Source organism: Aspergillus novofumigatus, assembly GCF_002847465.1.
Source record: "Aspergillus novofumigatus IBT 16806 chromosome Unknown P174scaffold_11, whole genome shotgun sequence".
NCBI lineage: Eukaryota > Fungi > Ascomycota > Eurotiomycetes > Eurotiales > Aspergillaceae > Aspergillus > Aspergillus novofumigatus.
Window position 1 is genome coordinate 256,337 of NW_020194284.1, and position 17,384 is coordinate 273,720.

General features: G+C 51.9%; 7 protein-coding genes across 7 annotated transcripts; 3 read left to right on the forward strand and 4 right to left on the reverse strand.

Moving 5' to 3' along the window:
• Positions 1-131: 131 nt before the first annotated feature.
• P174DRAFT_446040 (putative sensor histidine kinase/response regulator) lies at positions 132-4,613 on the forward strand. Its single transcript, XM_024828479.1, has 4 exons — positions 132-567; positions 625-1,403; positions 1,530-2,708; positions 2,729-4,613. The coding sequence occupies exons 1-4, from the start codon at positions 485-487 to the stop codon at positions 4,408-4,410; spliced, it is 3,723 nt and encodes a 1,240-aa protein (XP_024677518.1). The 5' UTR covers positions 132-484; the 3' UTR covers positions 4,411-4,613.
• Positions 4,614-4,716: 103 nt separating this feature from the next.
• P174DRAFT_446041 (uncharacterized protein) lies at positions 4,717-6,715 on the reverse strand. The gene is made up of 3 exons (XM_024828480.1): positions 6,082-6,715; positions 5,170-6,025; positions 4,717-5,110 (listed from the first exon to the last, which is right to left on the reverse strand). The coding sequence occupies exons 1-3, from the start codon at positions 6,654-6,656 to the stop codon at positions 4,748-4,750; spliced, it is 1,794 nt and encodes a 597-aa protein (XP_024677519.1). The 5' UTR covers positions 6,657-6,715; the 3' UTR covers positions 4,717-4,747.
• A 397-nt stretch (positions 6,716-7,112) lies between these two features.
• On the reverse strand, positions 7,113-8,501 carry P174DRAFT_397254 (nitronate monooxygenase; the record flags this gene model as incomplete). Its single annotated transcript, XM_024823784.1, has 6 exons — positions 8,295-8,501; positions 7,715-8,245; positions 7,620-7,648; positions 7,489-7,574; positions 7,271-7,429; positions 7,113-7,215 (listed from the first exon to the last, which is right to left on the reverse strand). The coding sequence occupies exons 1-6, from the start codon at positions 8,422-8,424 to the stop codon at positions 7,113-7,115; spliced, it is 1,038 nt and encodes a 345-aa protein (XP_024677520.1). The 5' UTR covers positions 8,425-8,501.
• Positions 8,502-9,039: 538 nt separating this feature from the next.
• Positions 9,040-10,508, reverse strand: P174DRAFT_446045 (sterol desaturase family protein). Its single transcript, XM_024828481.1, has one exon. The coding sequence runs from the start codon at positions 10,055-10,057 to the stop codon at positions 9,176-9,178; it is 882 nt and encodes a 293-aa protein (XP_024677521.1). The 5' UTR covers positions 10,058-10,508; the 3' UTR covers positions 9,040-9,175.
• A 1,134-nt stretch (positions 10,509-11,642) lies between these two features.
• On the reverse strand, positions 11,643-12,598 carry P174DRAFT_425484 (uncharacterized protein; the record flags this gene model as incomplete). The annotated part of the gene is made up of 2 exons (XM_024825289.1): positions 11,643-11,756; positions 11,816-12,598. The coding sequence occupies 2 exons, from the start codon at positions 12,596-12,598 to the stop codon at positions 11,643-11,645; spliced, it is 897 nt and encodes a 298-aa protein (XP_024677522.1).
• Positions 12,599-13,034: 436 nt separating this feature from the next.
• On the forward strand, positions 13,035-14,230 carry P174DRAFT_446046 (uncharacterized protein). Its single transcript, XM_024828482.1, has 2 exons — positions 13,035-13,502; positions 13,557-14,230. The coding sequence occupies exons 1-2, from the start codon at positions 13,091-13,093 to the stop codon at positions 14,174-14,176; spliced, it is 1,032 nt and encodes a 343-aa protein (XP_024677523.1). The 5' UTR covers positions 13,035-13,090; the 3' UTR covers positions 14,177-14,230.
• Positions 14,231-15,480: 1,250 nt separating this feature from the next.
• On the forward strand, positions 15,481-17,264 carry P174DRAFT_397263 (putative general amidase; the record flags this gene model as incomplete). Its single annotated transcript, XM_024823785.1, has 3 exons — positions 15,481-16,969; positions 17,014-17,098; positions 17,149-17,264. Exons 1-3 carry the CDS (start codon positions 15,560-15,562, stop codon positions 17,262-17,264), a joined length of 1,611 nt encoding a protein of 536 aa, XP_024677524.1. The 5' UTR covers positions 15,481-15,559.
• Positions 17,265-17,384: the final 120 nt, after the last annotated feature.

The following is a 17,384-nucleotide window of genomic DNA, read 5'->3' on the forward strand; positions in this document are numbered from 1 at the left end:
TCTGGCTGATATTCAGACCCGGGGATCGTTTGTATCTCTCCTTACTTTGTTGGCTTCGCAGTTCAGTTGTGCCGGTTTTCTGGCTGGATCGGAGACAGCGGGGGCCTTGAAGGGGATCCCTGTTGTCCCGGACCACATTGGCCTTTCCCGATACCGGCTAGTGCAACGACACCCAACCAATCACATCCCGCTGTCTAAATGACAAAGTACCATGATGACGTTGTGGCCTTGGTTCCTTAGGCCTCAGCCTGTCTCTTCCATGTTTCTAAGTTGTTTCCCCAATTTCGCATTCCCCAGCAGGCCCGGTGGTCCTGTCCTCTGACCAGCAATCAATCGTCTCTCACCAAAAATTTCGGTTTTCCTTTTCCACTGGCGACCTGTTGAGATCTGGCCCCCCAAAAAAGAATTAATCATATTCCTGTGCAGCCTCCCTTGAATTCTTGAGCCATGTGCTAGTGAGAGAGATGAAGAAACAAGCCATGAGATGTTAGAGCTCTCGGAATATAGCACACCAGGCTGCAACCCCTCCCCCGAGGTCGCTATGGCACAGGAGCGTGAATTCTACAAGTACGTGCCACCGTATCCGCTTACCCAAGAGAGCCAGGTCATTTAATTCAGTGCCAGATATTTCCAGCTGCCTCAGCGTCCGGGTCTCCTCCATCGGCCACCACCATCTCCTCGGAGCGAAATCGATGCGGAACTGCTACCACAATCATCACAAGACACCACTTTGACGGCGCTGGCGCAGCTCGGAGCTTTGCGATTGAATGCCCGACGATGCATGATCTCCCTCTTCGATCGTCATACGCAATATATCCTCGCTGAATCAACTCGCACATTAAGTCTCCAAGATGACAGGGTCCATGTCGACGGTGATGGCCTGTGGCTGGGCAGCAGTGTCATTCCCAAACCAGATGGGATCTGTCACTATTGCTGCGAGGAGGATCAGCTCAACGCCGGGCCAAAGGGTCCGAATGGAGCATATTCCGCATTGGTCATCCCCGACTTGACCAAGGACGACCGGTGCAGCAAGCGACAGTATGTGGTGAACGCCCCGCATCTGAGATTCTATGCTGGAGTGCCTCTTATGAGCCGTCGGGGCATTGCCATCGGCGCATTCGCAGTGAGTGACGGTCAGCCTCGTGCAGGGTTAGATCCGCTGGAGATTCGGTTTATGACGGACACCGCGGCCGCCGTCATGAATCATCTGGAAATGATGCGCTCTCATGAACAGAATCGCCGCGGGGCCAATATGATCGCAGGATTGGGAAGCTTTGTCGAGGGAGCGACGTTCCCGTCAAGCAGTCTCCGAAGACCAGTACACACTCACGATGAGGATGAGGAACAGGAGCCAGAGAAGCCGCAGAACATCATCCCACAGACGCGACGGCATCACCAAACACGTGCGGACAGTCGCCCCCCGTCAAGGAACGAAGCCATCACGGGGAGGCCGTTGCATCGCCATCAGGTACTGCCATCTATCCTGCTGACGGCGTTGAACAGAAGCATCTCTAAACTTCTCTTTATAGGATCTCATGAAGGACAGGAGTCTGAGAAGCGACCTCGAGTCTCCTCCACGCCCAATCGCCACCGTCAACCGGAGATCACCCTGGCGTCGGGTACCAGAGAGATCATTTCACGCGCGGCTCGTGTTCTGCGCGACTCTTTAGAGGTGGAGGGCGTTGTTTTCTTCGACGCGAGTGTCAACTCTTACGCGACTTTGGTCCGGAACTCGGACGGTCGCCAGTCGGACATGGAGAGCAGTAGCAGCACAGGTGACGCCAATTCCAGCAGTGACAGTGACAATCCGACTACCGGACACTCGTCAACCGAGACGGACGATTCGGCCATGTGTGAAGTGTTGGGATACTCCACGGCGCAAGATGATTCCGAGAAATTGACCGCGCCAATGCGAGAATCGTTTCTTCGATCCCTCCTCCGCCATTATCCCCGCGGTGCTGTCTTCAATATTGATGAGAACGGTGGGGTGTCGTCTAGTGAGGGAAGCGACAGTGCCTCCGCAAGCTACGTCTCTCGAGAGATCGTTTATCGTCGTAACGAGGGCTCCAAGGTTCAGCGACACTGGAAACAGAGAAAACGGGAGCGATTGAGTCTCAAGGAAGAAAACAAGACCCTGATCAAAGTGTTCCCTGCTGCCCGCAGTGTGACCATGTTCCCTCTCTGGGACTCACGCCGAAATCGCTGGTTTTCAGGGCTCTTTGTGTGGACGGCTGCGCCGCGCGTCTTCAGTCTGACTGGCGAGTTGGCTTATCTCTACGCCTTTTCCAACAGCATCATGGCGGAGATCCATCGGCTGGATATCGAGTTGGCGAACAAGGCGCACGCCACTCTCGTTGGAAGCATTTCTCATGAATTGCGCAGCCCCCTGCATGGCATTCTCGGCAGTACGGAATTACTGACCGATTCCACGATGACACCCGCTCAGGTTGCTCTGGTCACTACCATCGAGCACTGCGGTCGGTCGCTGCTGGACATCATCAACAATATGCTGGACTTTGCGAAGATCAACCAGTTCGCTCGCAAATCCCGATCGTCCCGGTTCAAATCGGCGCACGCCCTTCGTCGGCGGCCGGGGTTGCCTGCACGATTCGCTTCCAACGATAAGCCCGGCTTGGGGGTTGTCAATCTGATCTCAGATGTTCAGCTGGATGCCGTGCTGGAAGAAGTTGTGGACAGTGTCTTTGCTGGTCATTGCTTTTCCGCCAAGGGGGGCTCGTTGCCCGACCAGCTCCCCAGGTTCCTGCCCGGGATAGCGCCGGAGATTTACTTATGAAAGGTGCTACAGAGCGACCGCTTTCCGCTTTTAATGAAGCACTCACCATCATTTACGATGTTGAGCCCGGTGTGCAATGGCTCTTTGAAACACAGGCCGGTGCATGGCGTCGGATCCTCATGAACCTCTTCGGGAACGCCCTCAAGTACACACAGTCGGGTTACATCTCTGTGACGTTGAGGTGCAGCTCGACACCGTCCAACCCTAAGATGAAACGATTGGCTCGTGGAGATGGGACACGGGAGGGCATGGGCAGTGTAACTTTGACCGTCAAAGACACCGGGCAAGGCATCGACAAGCAATATTTACAGAGCAATGTATTCAAGCCGTTCTCGCAGGAAGACCCTCTCTCTCCGGGGAGTGGCTTGGGCCTCAGCATTGTCCATCAGACTGTGGTATCACTTGGTGGGAAAGTCGACATAACCTCCACAAAGGGTATCGGGACTGAGGTGACGGTCACGATGGATCTACCGCGCACTCCTCAGGCAGAGGTGTCGGATAACGAACGCGACACCAGCATTATCCGCAAAGCAAAAGACCGAGTACGTGGCAAGTCGATTGGGCTGATCGGATTTGGATCGTCGTCCTCCCAACAAGAGGATGAGGCACTGATTCTCTTGCGCTCGTCCCTCCTTCGAATGTACAAGGAGCATTTCGGGATGGAAGTCGGCATCGTCTCGTCGAACGTGTCGGATCAGCAGGTGTACGACCTATATTTGGTCCGACAGGCAAACCTGGACGAAGTGGATCAGATTTGTCGGCAGGTCACAATGGCCGAGAGTGACTCGAGCAGCCCGCCGATGATCGTCGTTTGCTCAACGCCTCAGATGGTGCAAAAGCTATCAACCTCTGCGAGTCAGCGACCGTCGCCGTCGATCTACGAGTTTATCAGTCAGCCATGTGGACCGTCCAAGATGGCCAATTCACTTCTGGCTTGCCTCAAGCGCCAAAGGGAACGGCCGTCTTGTATGACGGCTGGCGGGCTTGACACTGCGTTTCTCACCGCGGCTCAAGCGAGCAAACCTAGGCGGCACAGTGAGAATGTGTCGCGGGTCGACTTCTCCTTGACGCCGGCGAAGGCCATAGTTTCAGTGACTACCACTAAAGTTGATGATTCGGCTATGGAAGTATCAACGATAGAGGCAACCAAAAGAGTTCCCTCCGTCCTTTTGGTGGACGACAATGACGTGAATCTGAAGCTGTTGGTCGCTTTTATGAAGAAGGCCCAGTTTCCTTACCATACGGCTTCCAATGGGCTCGAGGCTCTGGAAGTATACAAGACGAATGTCGGGTACATCCCAGTTGTTCTCATGGGTGGGTGGTCCTATTCACTACCAGGTCTATCGGTTCTTCCAACTAACCAATTAGACATCTCCATGCCGGTCATGGACGGTCTCGAGGCGACGCGGGAAATCCGCCTGTTCGAGAAGATGCACCGCGAAGGAAGCACCAGTGCTGGTCATTCGTGCTCCAAGCCCACCACAGTCATTGCGCTGTCGGGATTGGGCAGCGCCCCGGTGCGGCAGGAGGCCTTTAATTCCGGCATTGATCTCTTTCTGTCCAAGCCAATCCGCTTTCAGGAATTAGTCAAGCAGATTGACGGGCTCATGCATTGACTTTGGGTTCATGTCAGTACAGCATTTCAGGCTATCTTAGCAAGGTCACTCACGCACTAGGATGACGGAGTTGGGCGTTTGTCTTATAGGCAGGGACGAGACACTAGTAAAGGCATCTAGCAGGCACGTAGTTCCTTGTCATCTTTGGTAAAGTTAGCATCATCCTTGGGCTCTAGGTAAACAGGAACCAGGATTTATAATCATTTGTGCGCTCCTAGTAAAGTCTACTAGTACACTTCTCCCCAATTCATCAAAGAGGAGAACTATACAGTATGGAAATTAGGAATAATATATTCTATTTGAAGTAGTCCATGAAACCATCCTTTGAATATGCTTATCACCACTCAGATGCAGAACCCTCTGGCTTCTGACAGGTTGTATATCTGTAAACCCCAACTCTATCCACCGACTCGATGGCTATCCTTTTGCTCTCTTTCCCCGCATACTCGGCGAACATCTTCTCAACAGAGTCGGTATCGCCCCGCAAACCAGGTTCCTCGAATCGGTCCGCAACCAGACCCGCGATAGAAAGCCGGGCCTGCACATCCGGGACTTCATCTCGGGCACTCCACGCCGCGAGCCCCGTAAGAACCAAGCCGCACACGACATACAGCAGACAGACCACGACCATGGTGACAAGCGGCGCCGCAGGGATGCGTGCCACCAGCAACGTCTCCCGTTCCTGGGCGGCCAGCGCCGGCTGTGCGCCTAGTGCATCCGCCCCAGGGCGATGGTCGCTTTGCTAAGAGCCAAGGCAACCTTTTCCGCGAACTCCTGCGCCGTATCGCTGAAGATCGCTGTGCCAACAGCCTGCTGGAAAACCGGGAACCAGTCCTGTGTCTGCGAAATGCTCGTCTGCCAGATGTTGCTGATGGAGGTGTTGCTAACCGTGGGCTGGAAACGCGTCACGGTGTTGTTCAGGCGGTCGTACTCGATATCGTAGATGGTAGTGTTGCAGCCGAGGACATAGGTCGGGACGCCATGGAGACTTTTCACAAACTCAGTTGAATTGGGCGTCTTCCCTCCGGACAGGTTCACCGCGGACGCTAGGGCGAAGTAATACGGATTTCCGGTGCCGTAGTTGGACACCACTTTACCCTTGAGATCTTTGCTCATGCTTTCGTCCTCGAAGAACGCTACCTGCAGAGTGGGCGAGTTGATGAACCCCGCAAACTCAGCAGAGCAGTTGAATTTCACCGACGAGGCTACATTTTGCAAGGCACATTTCGTCGAGATCAGCTCGCACTGCGTGCGGGCAGCGTAGCTCTTGGCTGTGAAGTCCCGGGTGAGCAGGGATGCGCTTTCGGGGACCCCCAGGTACGTGTAGGGCGTCTTGTGCGTGTCGACGTATGTGTATACCGTCGCCTGGTCGGAGACATTGTTCATCACTTGGAGGGAGGCTGTGCCATTTGCCAGAAAGGAGCCTGTGGCTGCTATCGAGACGCTGCAAACGGGGCCGGCGCCCCGCTGTGCTGCCACAGAGTTGTTACCTTTGAGACACTGGGGCAATAGGCCAAAGCTGTAATCCGGGTGATCGGTGATTGGGGCTACTCGGGTGAAGGGCACGGTGGTCGTTGTAAAGTGGAGCCAAGTGTCGGCAGCAGTGACAAGCAATCTGTGTCCGATATCAATCAGAAACCTCCAAGTAAAAACCTGCGGAGATGAACATACCCTAAGAGGGTTGCAAGTACAGCAACCGCCGACGCTGCTCTGAGAGGCGGCGTCTGCCGTTCACCTCCCTTATTCCATGAAAGAAGATAGCAGATCCAATTCCACATCGCACCGAGAAGACTGCCATCAATGAACTTCAAAGTCAAAGCCAGCTGATACGGTGTGGGCAAGCGATCTGCACGGCCGCGCTGGATGTCACGGGATAATCTGCGCGCGATGGGAAACGAAGCAAGGACGAGCACAAAGCCAGACAACATAGGAGCCACGGAGCTGGCCCAGGACGTACTGAAGAGGATGACGCTCGAGCTCAGATTAACATAGAACACATTCTTCTCATCCTCCGCAGAGGGTAAGCGCAGATTTGGAAACGGGGGATCGCCATGGGTGAGCCGGTAATGAAACACCAGTACCAGGAAGACAGCAGTCAGCGCGGAAATGGGGACGGTGATCAGGAACCAGCTCCATGCGATTCCAGCTCGGTGAGAGGTAATTCCTTGGGAGCGCGTGGACTTTGGTTTGCGCCGCAGCAAAGTCGAGTCGCTTTCAGACGTGGGATTTGGATCGGTTTGCGCCATGGCCAAGGATGAAATTTGATAGCTGTCCCTCCCTAGTTGGGATTGTCCGCGAGAGCTTGGGAGTTGGCTGGATAATGTATCGATATTCAGAAGGAATCGCGGAATTCGTCAGGCGACAAAAATGGGGGCCAAAAAAGGCCGAGCTCACATCAGCGTCAAGGCTGAGCGTCTAGGCTTAGCTCTGCATCCTATCATATCATATGCCAGCCAGCACTGGATCAGTAGCTGACAGTAGATTCAAGGAAACGGCAGCAAATCGCGCCAGTTAAAATCATTCGCCCAAATATAGCAGCGGGCTATCGGCCCCATCATTGTAACGGACCATTTTCGGCAGACCGTGCAGACTGCAGACCGTGCTTTCTACCCCTGTTATTTGTCTGCAGTCATCTTGGCATAGCAGATTGAAACACTATATGAAACGCTTGTAATTAAAATATCTCGAAATGGAGCCTTGATTCAAGTTTTGAATGCTTGGATCAACTGCCTGGCCTGAGCCTGTGTATTTGTCACCAAAGTGCCTGCATCGACGACAGATCCAATCTGTCCAACTCCAGCACCACTATAAAAGCTTATCAGAGCTGTACTGAATTTCGAAACGACGGGGAAGACCTTACGCCCAAACGACAGTCGGAGGCGCTCTGTTCATATCCAGGTCCTTGTTCTTGTTCAATTCAGCATCCCATTTCCGGTGGACATCGGACACAATCGCGCGCCCGGAATATTGGCTCGGCCAGAATTCAGCCCTGCCTTGAATCTCATCATGTACGCGTGATCTAGCAGCTGTCAGTCAGTCGTCGTGACTATCCATTTCCAAGGATGAGCGTGATTGTACTTCAAAGTGGATGAAGCCCCATCTTGAGTGGCAATCAAAGTGGCCTTGACCTGGTCCGGGACAGGGCATTCCGTTGTGCATAAAAACTAAGAACAGTCAGTATTGATTAAATCCAGCGTGTTACAAATTACCCTTGTCCCCATGACGATTCCACTTGCGCCTGGACACACGTGGTGCTATTAGCTCAGATTCCGCAGTGATCAAGTTGAATGCGCCTCCATCTCACCTAACATCAAGGCAGCTGCGGCTCCCCTGCCATCCATGATTCCTCCAGCTGCCAGCAATGGAATGTTTCTCTCTGGATATTCGCTCCTTACCATATCCGCTACATCCGGAAGCAAGGTCATCAAACCAGCTCCCTGCTTGAATTGATGGCCACCGGCATCGGATCCTTGAACAGATAGAATATCGGCCCCATCATCGATGGCTTCTCTAGCACTCTCCATCGTGCCAACCTGGACAATCACTTTCAGTCCCCAGTCTCTGGCGGTAGTCTGCAATGCCTGAATAAGTTCCGTGTGCTGCGACCGGTGGGTGCACGCAAACAGCCAGACCGCTACCGGTCGATGTTCATTGACAAGCTGGACAAAGTTATCATTCCATGTGTCGGATTTCATTGTGAGACAGCCGATTCCAATCGGTAGGGGTGCATTGGAGTCAACGATCCGAAGGAGCTCCCTGGCGTAGATCAATTGTTGGCGGAGATTTGCCAGCTCTGGGGATGACGCAGTGAAGTCGGCTCCGCCGCCAATGAGACCTGGACGATTGATGAGTCGTCTTCTCTGTATTGTCTGCTCAGCTCGTACCTAATCCACCAGCCTTGGCCACTGCTACTGCCATTCTGGCGTTTGTCGCACCCGCCATCGGTGCATTGCATATCAGCGGCCGGGATGTCGCGGGAAAGAATTGCTCTAGCGTTTCGGCTCCGGTGGACATGATGGTTGATACGCTGTGAATTTCAAAATTGATTGAGAGTAACAGAGAAGGATATCAAGCATCGCGATAGTGAGACGAATATATATATTCAATCGTGCTGCATGTTAGGGTACCATGGTATCTACTCATACTAGATTAGGTTGAGCGCTGACGCCACTCGGCCGCTAGGCTGACAGTGACGCTGACACTGGCAAATGCGTGGATACAAGGGACAGGACAAAACAAAATCCCCATTCTTTGGCCAATGGCAATATATAAACGTGCAGAGTTCAAATACGGATCCGCTTACCTGCCCGCAGTTTGGCTGTCAACATTGTTTCCGCACCTGAATCTAGTCTGACACTCTACGGAGTACTGATTAGAGATCGTAGTACAACATCCAAGACGGTGCGATGGCTGTTGGGTCTGTGCAAGGGACTAAGAGTCCAGATATTTGTCAGAGTATTGATTTGATAGCAGGTGCATTCTAGCAATAATGTTGCGCTGTATAATAATGAGCTATTTGCTGAGAACATCAGTAATGCCTCCACATAATCTTACGATCTGAAGCCTTCTCAATCTTTTCGTACAAAAGACAATATCGAGGACGATCTGGTTGAAAAAAAAAATTATTGGCATATATTCATCAAGCCCAGGTCATGCTGGTCGTCTGCCAGAACAGCAGTAATTATAAACAGGTAATTTCTAATTCGGCTCCACAGGTCTGTTCGCTTTTGCCTTGAGTCAGACTCTCTCGTAGTCCTGATTCAGGTCAGAACAATGGCATCCTGGCAGTATTCACATAATCGACATTTTCAGCCACAGACTCGATTCGTTCATGACAGGTTCCAAAGATCCGATCCCAAAGACGAGTCTGCTTGCCGTAGTTGTGACTCTTCCGCCACCCCTTCCGATGATGCAAGTCATGATCCTCAATGACAATCTCTGCATCGAGCCACTGCAGTAGCCAGCTGAGAGGGGACGGGACGGTCAGGTGTAAGCGTAGGCCGCTGTGTCCGAACACCTCTGCAAAAACAACATACTCATGGCAGATCCACCACTCGTAGAAGCCCATGGGCAGACCCAGCAGCCGCAGAGTGAAGTAGGTCATCATCGGCACCCCGACCATGTCCCCGAATTCCTGCTCGTGGTCCGCGTACGCAGTGAGCAAAGGATTGGGGTGCTTGGTGAGGTGGTGAGTGCGGTGATACTTCCAGAGGAAGCTGACGTCGTGCATGAGGCGATGGTACCAGTAAAACCAGAAGTCGAGCACGATCCCGTACAGTCCAACCTCAACCGGTAACCAATACCAGTTCATCTGTGAGGGAAGCTGACTAGTTTGATAGGAGAAGTACACCGATAGCGCCAAGCGAGAACCGGTCGTTTTGTACACCGAAGCCACAACCTTGCCGACCCCGACGTCGGGAACGCCGTCTCGTTCATGTTTGTCGCCATCCAGGAAGCCGTATATGTGACCGAGTCGCCGGAGTATGTGTACCTGGTAGATGACGATCGCATTGAAGGCGAACATATACAGATTAAAGGTGGCTAAAGGACCCAAGTTGCGTCCTGTGTACCATGCATAGGCCTCATGAAACGCCAGTGGTAGGGACGAGTAGAAGATAACCCAGAGGTTCAGCGACCACTGCGGCATAAATGGGATCGGTTCATTCTTAGAGTGCACCGGTACCTCTTTGTCGAGTTCTGAAGGGTAGGCGTTGAGTATATGAATGAGCCAATGTCCGAGGCTCCAGGTATCCCTGCTGGCAGTACGCCAGGTGGACTTCATCGAGTCTTTCGGGTTGCCTTTGGTTTCCATGGCTGCGATGGTTTCGAGGGCTTTGTAAATCCGTAGGAATCCTGAGCGATGACCGCTCTTTAAATAGGCTCGTCGGCTTCGATTGCAGTCGTCGGTAATCCGGAGATACTAGGACATGTGAAGAGACTATCACATCCCACAATGTCAGTATATGTGGATCTTGGTTCCCAACAAAATCTATTCCACATATGAATGGAAGATCAAGCCCCTCGATCTGGGGACTAATCCGTAGCGAGTTGCTGTGGACGATCAGCATGTGAGGCTTGATGAGAGCATGTCACTCTCCACAACGAACCACTCGCTTGAGGTATGGACGTACCTCGCATACCTTGATGATCAACAGTTGAAATATGATGGACTACACTCCTCGAGAATGATATCTTTGCGTACAAGGGGGCAAATAACCAGGCATCAACTGGGAACTGCTTGGGATACCCTGCGAGGCAGCAGAACCCCGGCCAAAAGTATTCGCAATCCCATAATCAGATTGTTGAAATTGAAAGAGGGGAGTACTCGAACTAGTCCATCTGGCGAAGACCAGCAATTTGGGGAAGCCTAACCAGGGTCCACCAATTTAGCGTTCGCAACCATTTCCGAATCGGGTAATATCTCGACCATCCCGCAATGATACTATGTTTGAGGTTGGTCTATGCTTGGCAATCAGAGGATGAAGATCGCATCCATGTAGAACGCAAGTGACAATCAGATCAATTATGCGGACAGCAACTTGCGACCAGATCCAGAACCAGTCCAGCCGCTGCTGTCACGAAAACCCAGCGATCTGCCAGGGTACGTCAGAATACCATACATCAATAAATTATGCCCGTTAGGGATTCTGAAAGAATGACCATATCGCTCATGGGATCAAATGTCAGGTTCTGGGTCACTAATGCGGATCAGTGTTAGACATGATGGGTAGCACGTCTACTTGACGCTTGTGGCCAGTCAAGTCAAACTTGAACTGGAAAATCCCCCATGAGTATGAGTTCATGGTATCCCGGTACATGTGAATCGATGTTCGCCACGCTTGTGATGTTAAGCAACAACCCCGTTGGGAGATATGCCGGCCTATTGAATCCCGGGGAAGAAAGGTTATCTTGTGACTGTACGGAGAGCTGCAGTCAACCAAGCAGCAAACGCAGTGAAGAAATGCGTTTTACGATTCGTCGCTTTATTGCAGTACTCCAGCAGTGCGAGATATCGTTCCCTCGCTGTGCTTCCCGTTGCATGTACAAGCTTTGCACAATCAACTGGGCAGAGGTAGGGCGGCTGCCTCGTGTCTTCTGACAGAGACGCGCTTCCTTGCATGATGCATGCGTAATATACACAATGATCAATACCAAAACAATGACCTAGTTCATGGCTTGCAGTGCGACACATTCGAGAAAGCCAGAGTGATGATAATAACCGTGGTGATGAATCAATATTTGGGAGGGAAGACAATGCAGATAACGCGGCTGTTAATGGCGCAGTAGCCAAGGATGACGATTCGCTGGCGGTCTTCCGCCTCTTGGTACTCGCCACGTAGGAGGAGCTGGTTTTTCGGACGTAGTCGTCACAATGTGATGCTGGCCACGAATGCTCTCGCTCTACTGACTGAACTTCGTCCAGGGTCGGACAATACCTGGCGCTGGAGACCACTGCGACGCGACTTCCACCGTATGCACGTCCGCAGACGAACGTATCATCAGCGTCCTCATAGAGATCATGGTTCACCAAAAGACACAAGGCATACGCATCATTAGGAAGTATGCTTATCGCAACTTCTAGGAGATCATCGAGGTTCAATTGACGAGGGTAAACTTTGTCGGGGCATGCACGCGTCCGAATGCCAATGCACTCGTCTGAAACAGCTAAACCAATGAAGCGGGTTGAGGTCTTGGATCTTTGATCATCCCAAGGAACGAATCGAAAGGCCGAAACTCGAAGAAGCTTAACGGGCACTCCATGGTAAAATGCCGCCAGGTAACCGACGATATCTTCTGGATTAGGCGCTACTAGCTGATGCTGGGTCTTACCCACTCCAGGAGAGGTCCATGCCTGTGCGAAATAGGCATCTTCGTCATATTCAGGTGGCGCAACAACATAAACTGTCTTTCTGTCCGAAGTGACTTCGTTGCGATCCTCCTCGACCAACCACTCCCGAAAAGATTGCGGTGGGTACCCGGGGTCCAGTGCCAGGTCATCACCAGGCAAGACCAGCGGAGCTTGAAATATGGACGGACCAGTAGTACGGCCATATGGGCCTGGGGATCCTGGTGGTCTCGTGGCCGAAATCCTTTGCTTCAGACTCGGTTGTTTATAGCCTACTTCAGCAGCATGAGGAGAGGAGTTGTAACACATAGAAGGATGGGAGCATCTTTGTTCCGAAGACATTCTTCGAAATCTTTCCAGATATGCCAGGATATCCAGGAGGGCGGAAACTGCAGAAGACGAAGGCTTTCCTAGACTCAACAATCACACGGGTATATATAACCCAAGGAGCTGATCAGGGTCCTACAAGAAGAAGCGCAGACAGTACGTTATAGTGAGGGATAAACAAAATAAGACCTCAAGCACAGTCTATAGTCTCTTGAGAGAACAATATGGCATGTTTCTAATAGATGAATTAATACAGCATGTCGCTGCAAAATACAAGTGGTTTGTGTTTGTTGACGCGAGGCTGAAAGAGGCTGAAATGCGGCGGTGCAGAGTGATAAGGGTGGATGGTGGGTGCTCAGCCACACGATAAGCACCACGTGACCATATCGCCAACGAAGTGACGGCACCTGACTCATTCGTCCACCTGCCGCTTTCTTCGCCAGCTTCTCTATCTACACCAAACTCGAGCATGCAATGATGAGGTGAGATTTATCATTTATCATCAAAATGGACCAACAAAGGGAAGAAACCCCTCAGCAACAGTCTCGCAGACTGCAGGAGCGACTTGACGAGCAGTTCGACATTCGCGACCGGGCCCTTAGGCAAGAATTCGGCAGGGTGCACGAAAGGGTTGACGATTTAATCAAGGACAATGACTCTCGGGATAAGGGCATCAAGAGGGAGTTCCGCAATGTTTATGAGAAGATGGACCAAATGTCACAGAGGCTTGACAAGATCGACACCTTGGAAACATCATTTGCGATCTTCGAAGCAACATTTGCGAATTTCAAGGTGGCCCACCTTAACCAAAGGATACAGGCCATCCCTATGTACGACTCCTTTCATCAACCAGTTCCAGTTCCAAAGTGTTTCCCCAAAACGGCTCTCAGACTCTATCGACTGCAAGATCGGAAGAACTGTACGTCGTTGTCACACTCTATTGCCAAAGACTTAATCTGCTAACTTCGAAAAGGGAATCAATTGAAGACCCTTCTCAAGCACTACAACCTCGAGAAAGCGACCATTCGGCTCGTCGACCGTGGAGAGCTTTACGACTCCTCCGATTCCGATAGTGATTCCGACACTTCGTCCCGTTTTCACTCTATCGACGGGGAACTTGACCGCGCCATTGAGTCTAATCCGTTTGCGGCCATGTGTTCGCTGGGCCGCCATCTTGGCGTGGATACAGACGCTCTCCATGATCGGATCACGCAGCTCGAGTTTCAACAGAAGAAAGGCACAGTCGCCAAACGCCCAGCGGAAGACGCGGGAAGTGTTCGGAAGATGATACGCGACTTGGTTACGGGCGCTCTGCAGCCTGGTTCGTTCTCGAGAGCAGAGCCGCTTCTTGATGATGACTCCGAAGGAAAACATACCAAACTGGAATGGGAAGTCGACTCGGAGAAGTTCAAACGGGAAACGGCTCATCTTCGCCTTCGTGACACCGAGGTCTCGCCCCATGCAGCCAGCGCCAAAGACAGCCGGGGAAGTCGCCAACAGAAGGATTTGGAGGTCCGCTCACGTCTGTCCAAGGGCAGCCTGTCACCGACCGAGAAGATGACCACATCAAGCAACCAATCAGAGGGTCATTAGCAGCGCCTGAGTTTCTGAATTTTTTTTTTTTTTTTTTTTTTTTTTTCCTCTTTTGCTGGTTTTGGCGTTAGGGAAGCACATGTATAAGATACCCAGTCTGGTTTTTTTGAGGCATTTTGGTTGTTTTTGAAACGCATTTCGGTGTATATAGGCTTAATAGGGCGTTTGGCTCATGGAGGCGACTCCCCTGGCATAACAGCCCTATAGAGAGGGCCACTGTATGGGTATGAATACTACTACTACCTACTACTTCTACTACAATCCACACGTCAGGTGGTCATTTTCACTACATTCTAAGGCAACATTTATGAATCCACGGACGTGATGTGCAGGCTCCTTTTTTATTATTGACATCATATGAGAGGTACACATTAATGCAAATAGACCAAAGGATATCATTCACCACGGAACAGCGACATCGGCACTAAACCCAGAATCTGGGGAATATCTCCAGCCCACCATTAAGCAGGGAAGCAGCGCGCAAATATCGCTGATTGGCTGCAGCACCAGGCCGAACTAGAACGAGGTGTAGCTTGGGTAAACACGCAACAGATGTCAGAGAAGTACTTTGCCCCCATTCGCAGGGAGCCTATCACTAAGACTTTCGTACTACCTCACTGTCTAGTTGTGGGCATCAGGCAGATCCCATTTTGAATTCCCGAGTCACTCTGCCGGAGAAGTTGACAACTACCGCATGGTCCCTCCGCTTTTGTGAACTCCTGGTATGATAATGACTCCATCAGATACCGGATCCTAAAGTGCTGGAACGAGGTAGAGATGTTGCACTGCCCTTACCTGTTGACCCCTTCAGCATGCCATCCACCTGCAGCATCCGGTTCCCTTGATAGGCAATATTCCACGCAACCTCTGCACAGAGGGGAGAATTGCTTACAAGATGATTGTAGATACTACTTTCCTTCAGCGTTGAAATTGATACAGCGTCATTGACCGCCAACTGTAGCCTCGAATGCCGTGGGATCCCGCACGCCTGGTAAGCCAGGGGGATAGTCAAGGCTTCTGGAAAGGCGCCCAGGGCGTCATGCATGTGGCAATCGTCACACCTTCGAGGTTCTAATGAACCTGTTCCAGGAATTGGCAATCTTCTACCATTGTAGAATATGCCAATCGCACGCTGTTATACATTTGTCATGTAGGAACTCCAAGACTCTCGCGCAAAAGTGCTTGATTGGCTGCATTTAGTTGCCTTCTTCTGGCTTATTGCCGAGTCCGCTTTGTTAGGTGGATTCATCTACCCCTCACGCCTGTGATTATATTACGACAGAAGATAATAGACACAATGATATATAACCCTCGATAAGTCCTGGGATGGCTTACTTGTCATTGTGAAATTACATCTCTATCATTCTACCACATCATCCCACCATGACCATCGCCGACTGGCAACAGAAAGTTCAGCTCAAGCAGTCCGAGGCTGCTCGCAAGATCCCTCCAGAATGGAGACTCTCTTCAGGTATCCTGAATACTATCTCCAACGAGTCCAATGTCCTTGATATTCCCGCAAAGTGCGGTGTTCTTTCTGCTCGCGAGCTCGACATTACCGAAAACTACGACGCTACTGATCTTGTGCAGAAATTGGCGTCAAAAGAGCTCAGTGCACTCGAAGTCACGACAGCCTTTTGCAAACGTGCTGCTATTTCCCAGCAGCTTACCTTCTGCCTGACCGAAACGTTCTTCGACCAAGCACTCGCCCGAGCTCGGCAACTGGATGACCATCTGATGGCCACAGGAAAGACCGTTGGACCCCTTCATGGCCTTCCCATCAGTCTGAAGGAGTCATTCAGCGTTGCTGGCGTGCCAACCTCTCTGGGGTTTGTATCCTACCTGGACCGTCCGGCCCCAACCACAAACTCGGCGCTGGTCGATATCCTCCTCGCCGCTGGTGCAGTTCTCTATGTCAAGACCAATGTGCCGCAGACCCTGATGACGGCAGACTCGCATAACAACGTCTTTGGTCGTGTCCTCAACCCGCACCGCCGGAGTCTCACGGCGGGGAGAAGCACAGGGGGCGAGGGTACTCTGATTGCCCTCCGTGGCTCGGTGCTAGGCATCGGCACCGACATTGCAGGATCCATTCGCATCCCGGCGCTGTGCTGCGGGATAACCGGCTTCAAGCCTTCTGTTGGCCGGGTGCCATACGGTGGTCAAACACCGGCCGGTCGAACCGGGATGGTGGGAATTGCGCCCGTGGCAGGACCTTTGAGCCATTCTCTCAGGGACGCTGAACTCCTCCTCCGGACTGTGTTTGACTCGCAGCCCGAGGATCTCGACGATGGCGTCGTGGGCTTCCCCTGGTGTGATGCGCCCACAAAGGATGTGATCAGCGTCGGCGTCATGGCAGAGGACCCAAACTACCCAATACATCCACCCATGCAGCGGACTCTGGCTCTCGCGGTGAAGAAGCTCGCGGCAGCCGGCCATCGTATTGTCGACTTGACCGGGAAATTGCCCAGTATCTCTGATGCCTGTGAACTGTCTTTCCGATACTTCAACATGGATCCCGACCGGACGGCTTTGAAGAAGATCTCCGACAGCGGCGAGCCTCCTGTCCCCTCCCTACGCGTGACATATAATGCCGATGAGCCTGGACCGGAGCCGACACTGCGAGAACTGTACGATATGAACGTGAGGCGGAGCGAAGTGATGGCAGAGGTGCGAAAGGCGTTCCTCGAGAATCAGCTGGATGTTATCATCGCCCCGGGTTACCAGAGCTGTGCTGCTCCTCACGATGAATACGGGAAGCCGCTATATACTGTCTTCTGTAACTTGCTTGACGTAAGTTTGATCAACCTGATGTAGGAACGTCGCTGACTTGTCAGTATCCTTCTTGCGTTCTTCCCTTTTGCAAGGCTGAGGAGGCTGCCGACGCCGAGTTTGTGGGAGATATCCAGTACTCCCCAGCGTGTAAGTACTCTGTCTTCTCGCAGAGAACTGTAACTGATGTGGAAATCTAGACAAGCCCAAAGAAATCGAAGGTGCCCCTTGCCATGTCCAGATCATCGGCAGAAAGCTGAAGGACGAGGGCTTAATGCAGCACGCCAAGATGATTGAAAGTATCTTATTGAAGTAGAGGTCACGGTAGAGTCGTTGTTTGTTCAAATGATAGTCAAATCTGCGTGTCTGAGTCTGATATACTTGTACGGAGTAATCGATCGAAAGGCAGCATCCCATAAACGGGTGACGAAGAAGC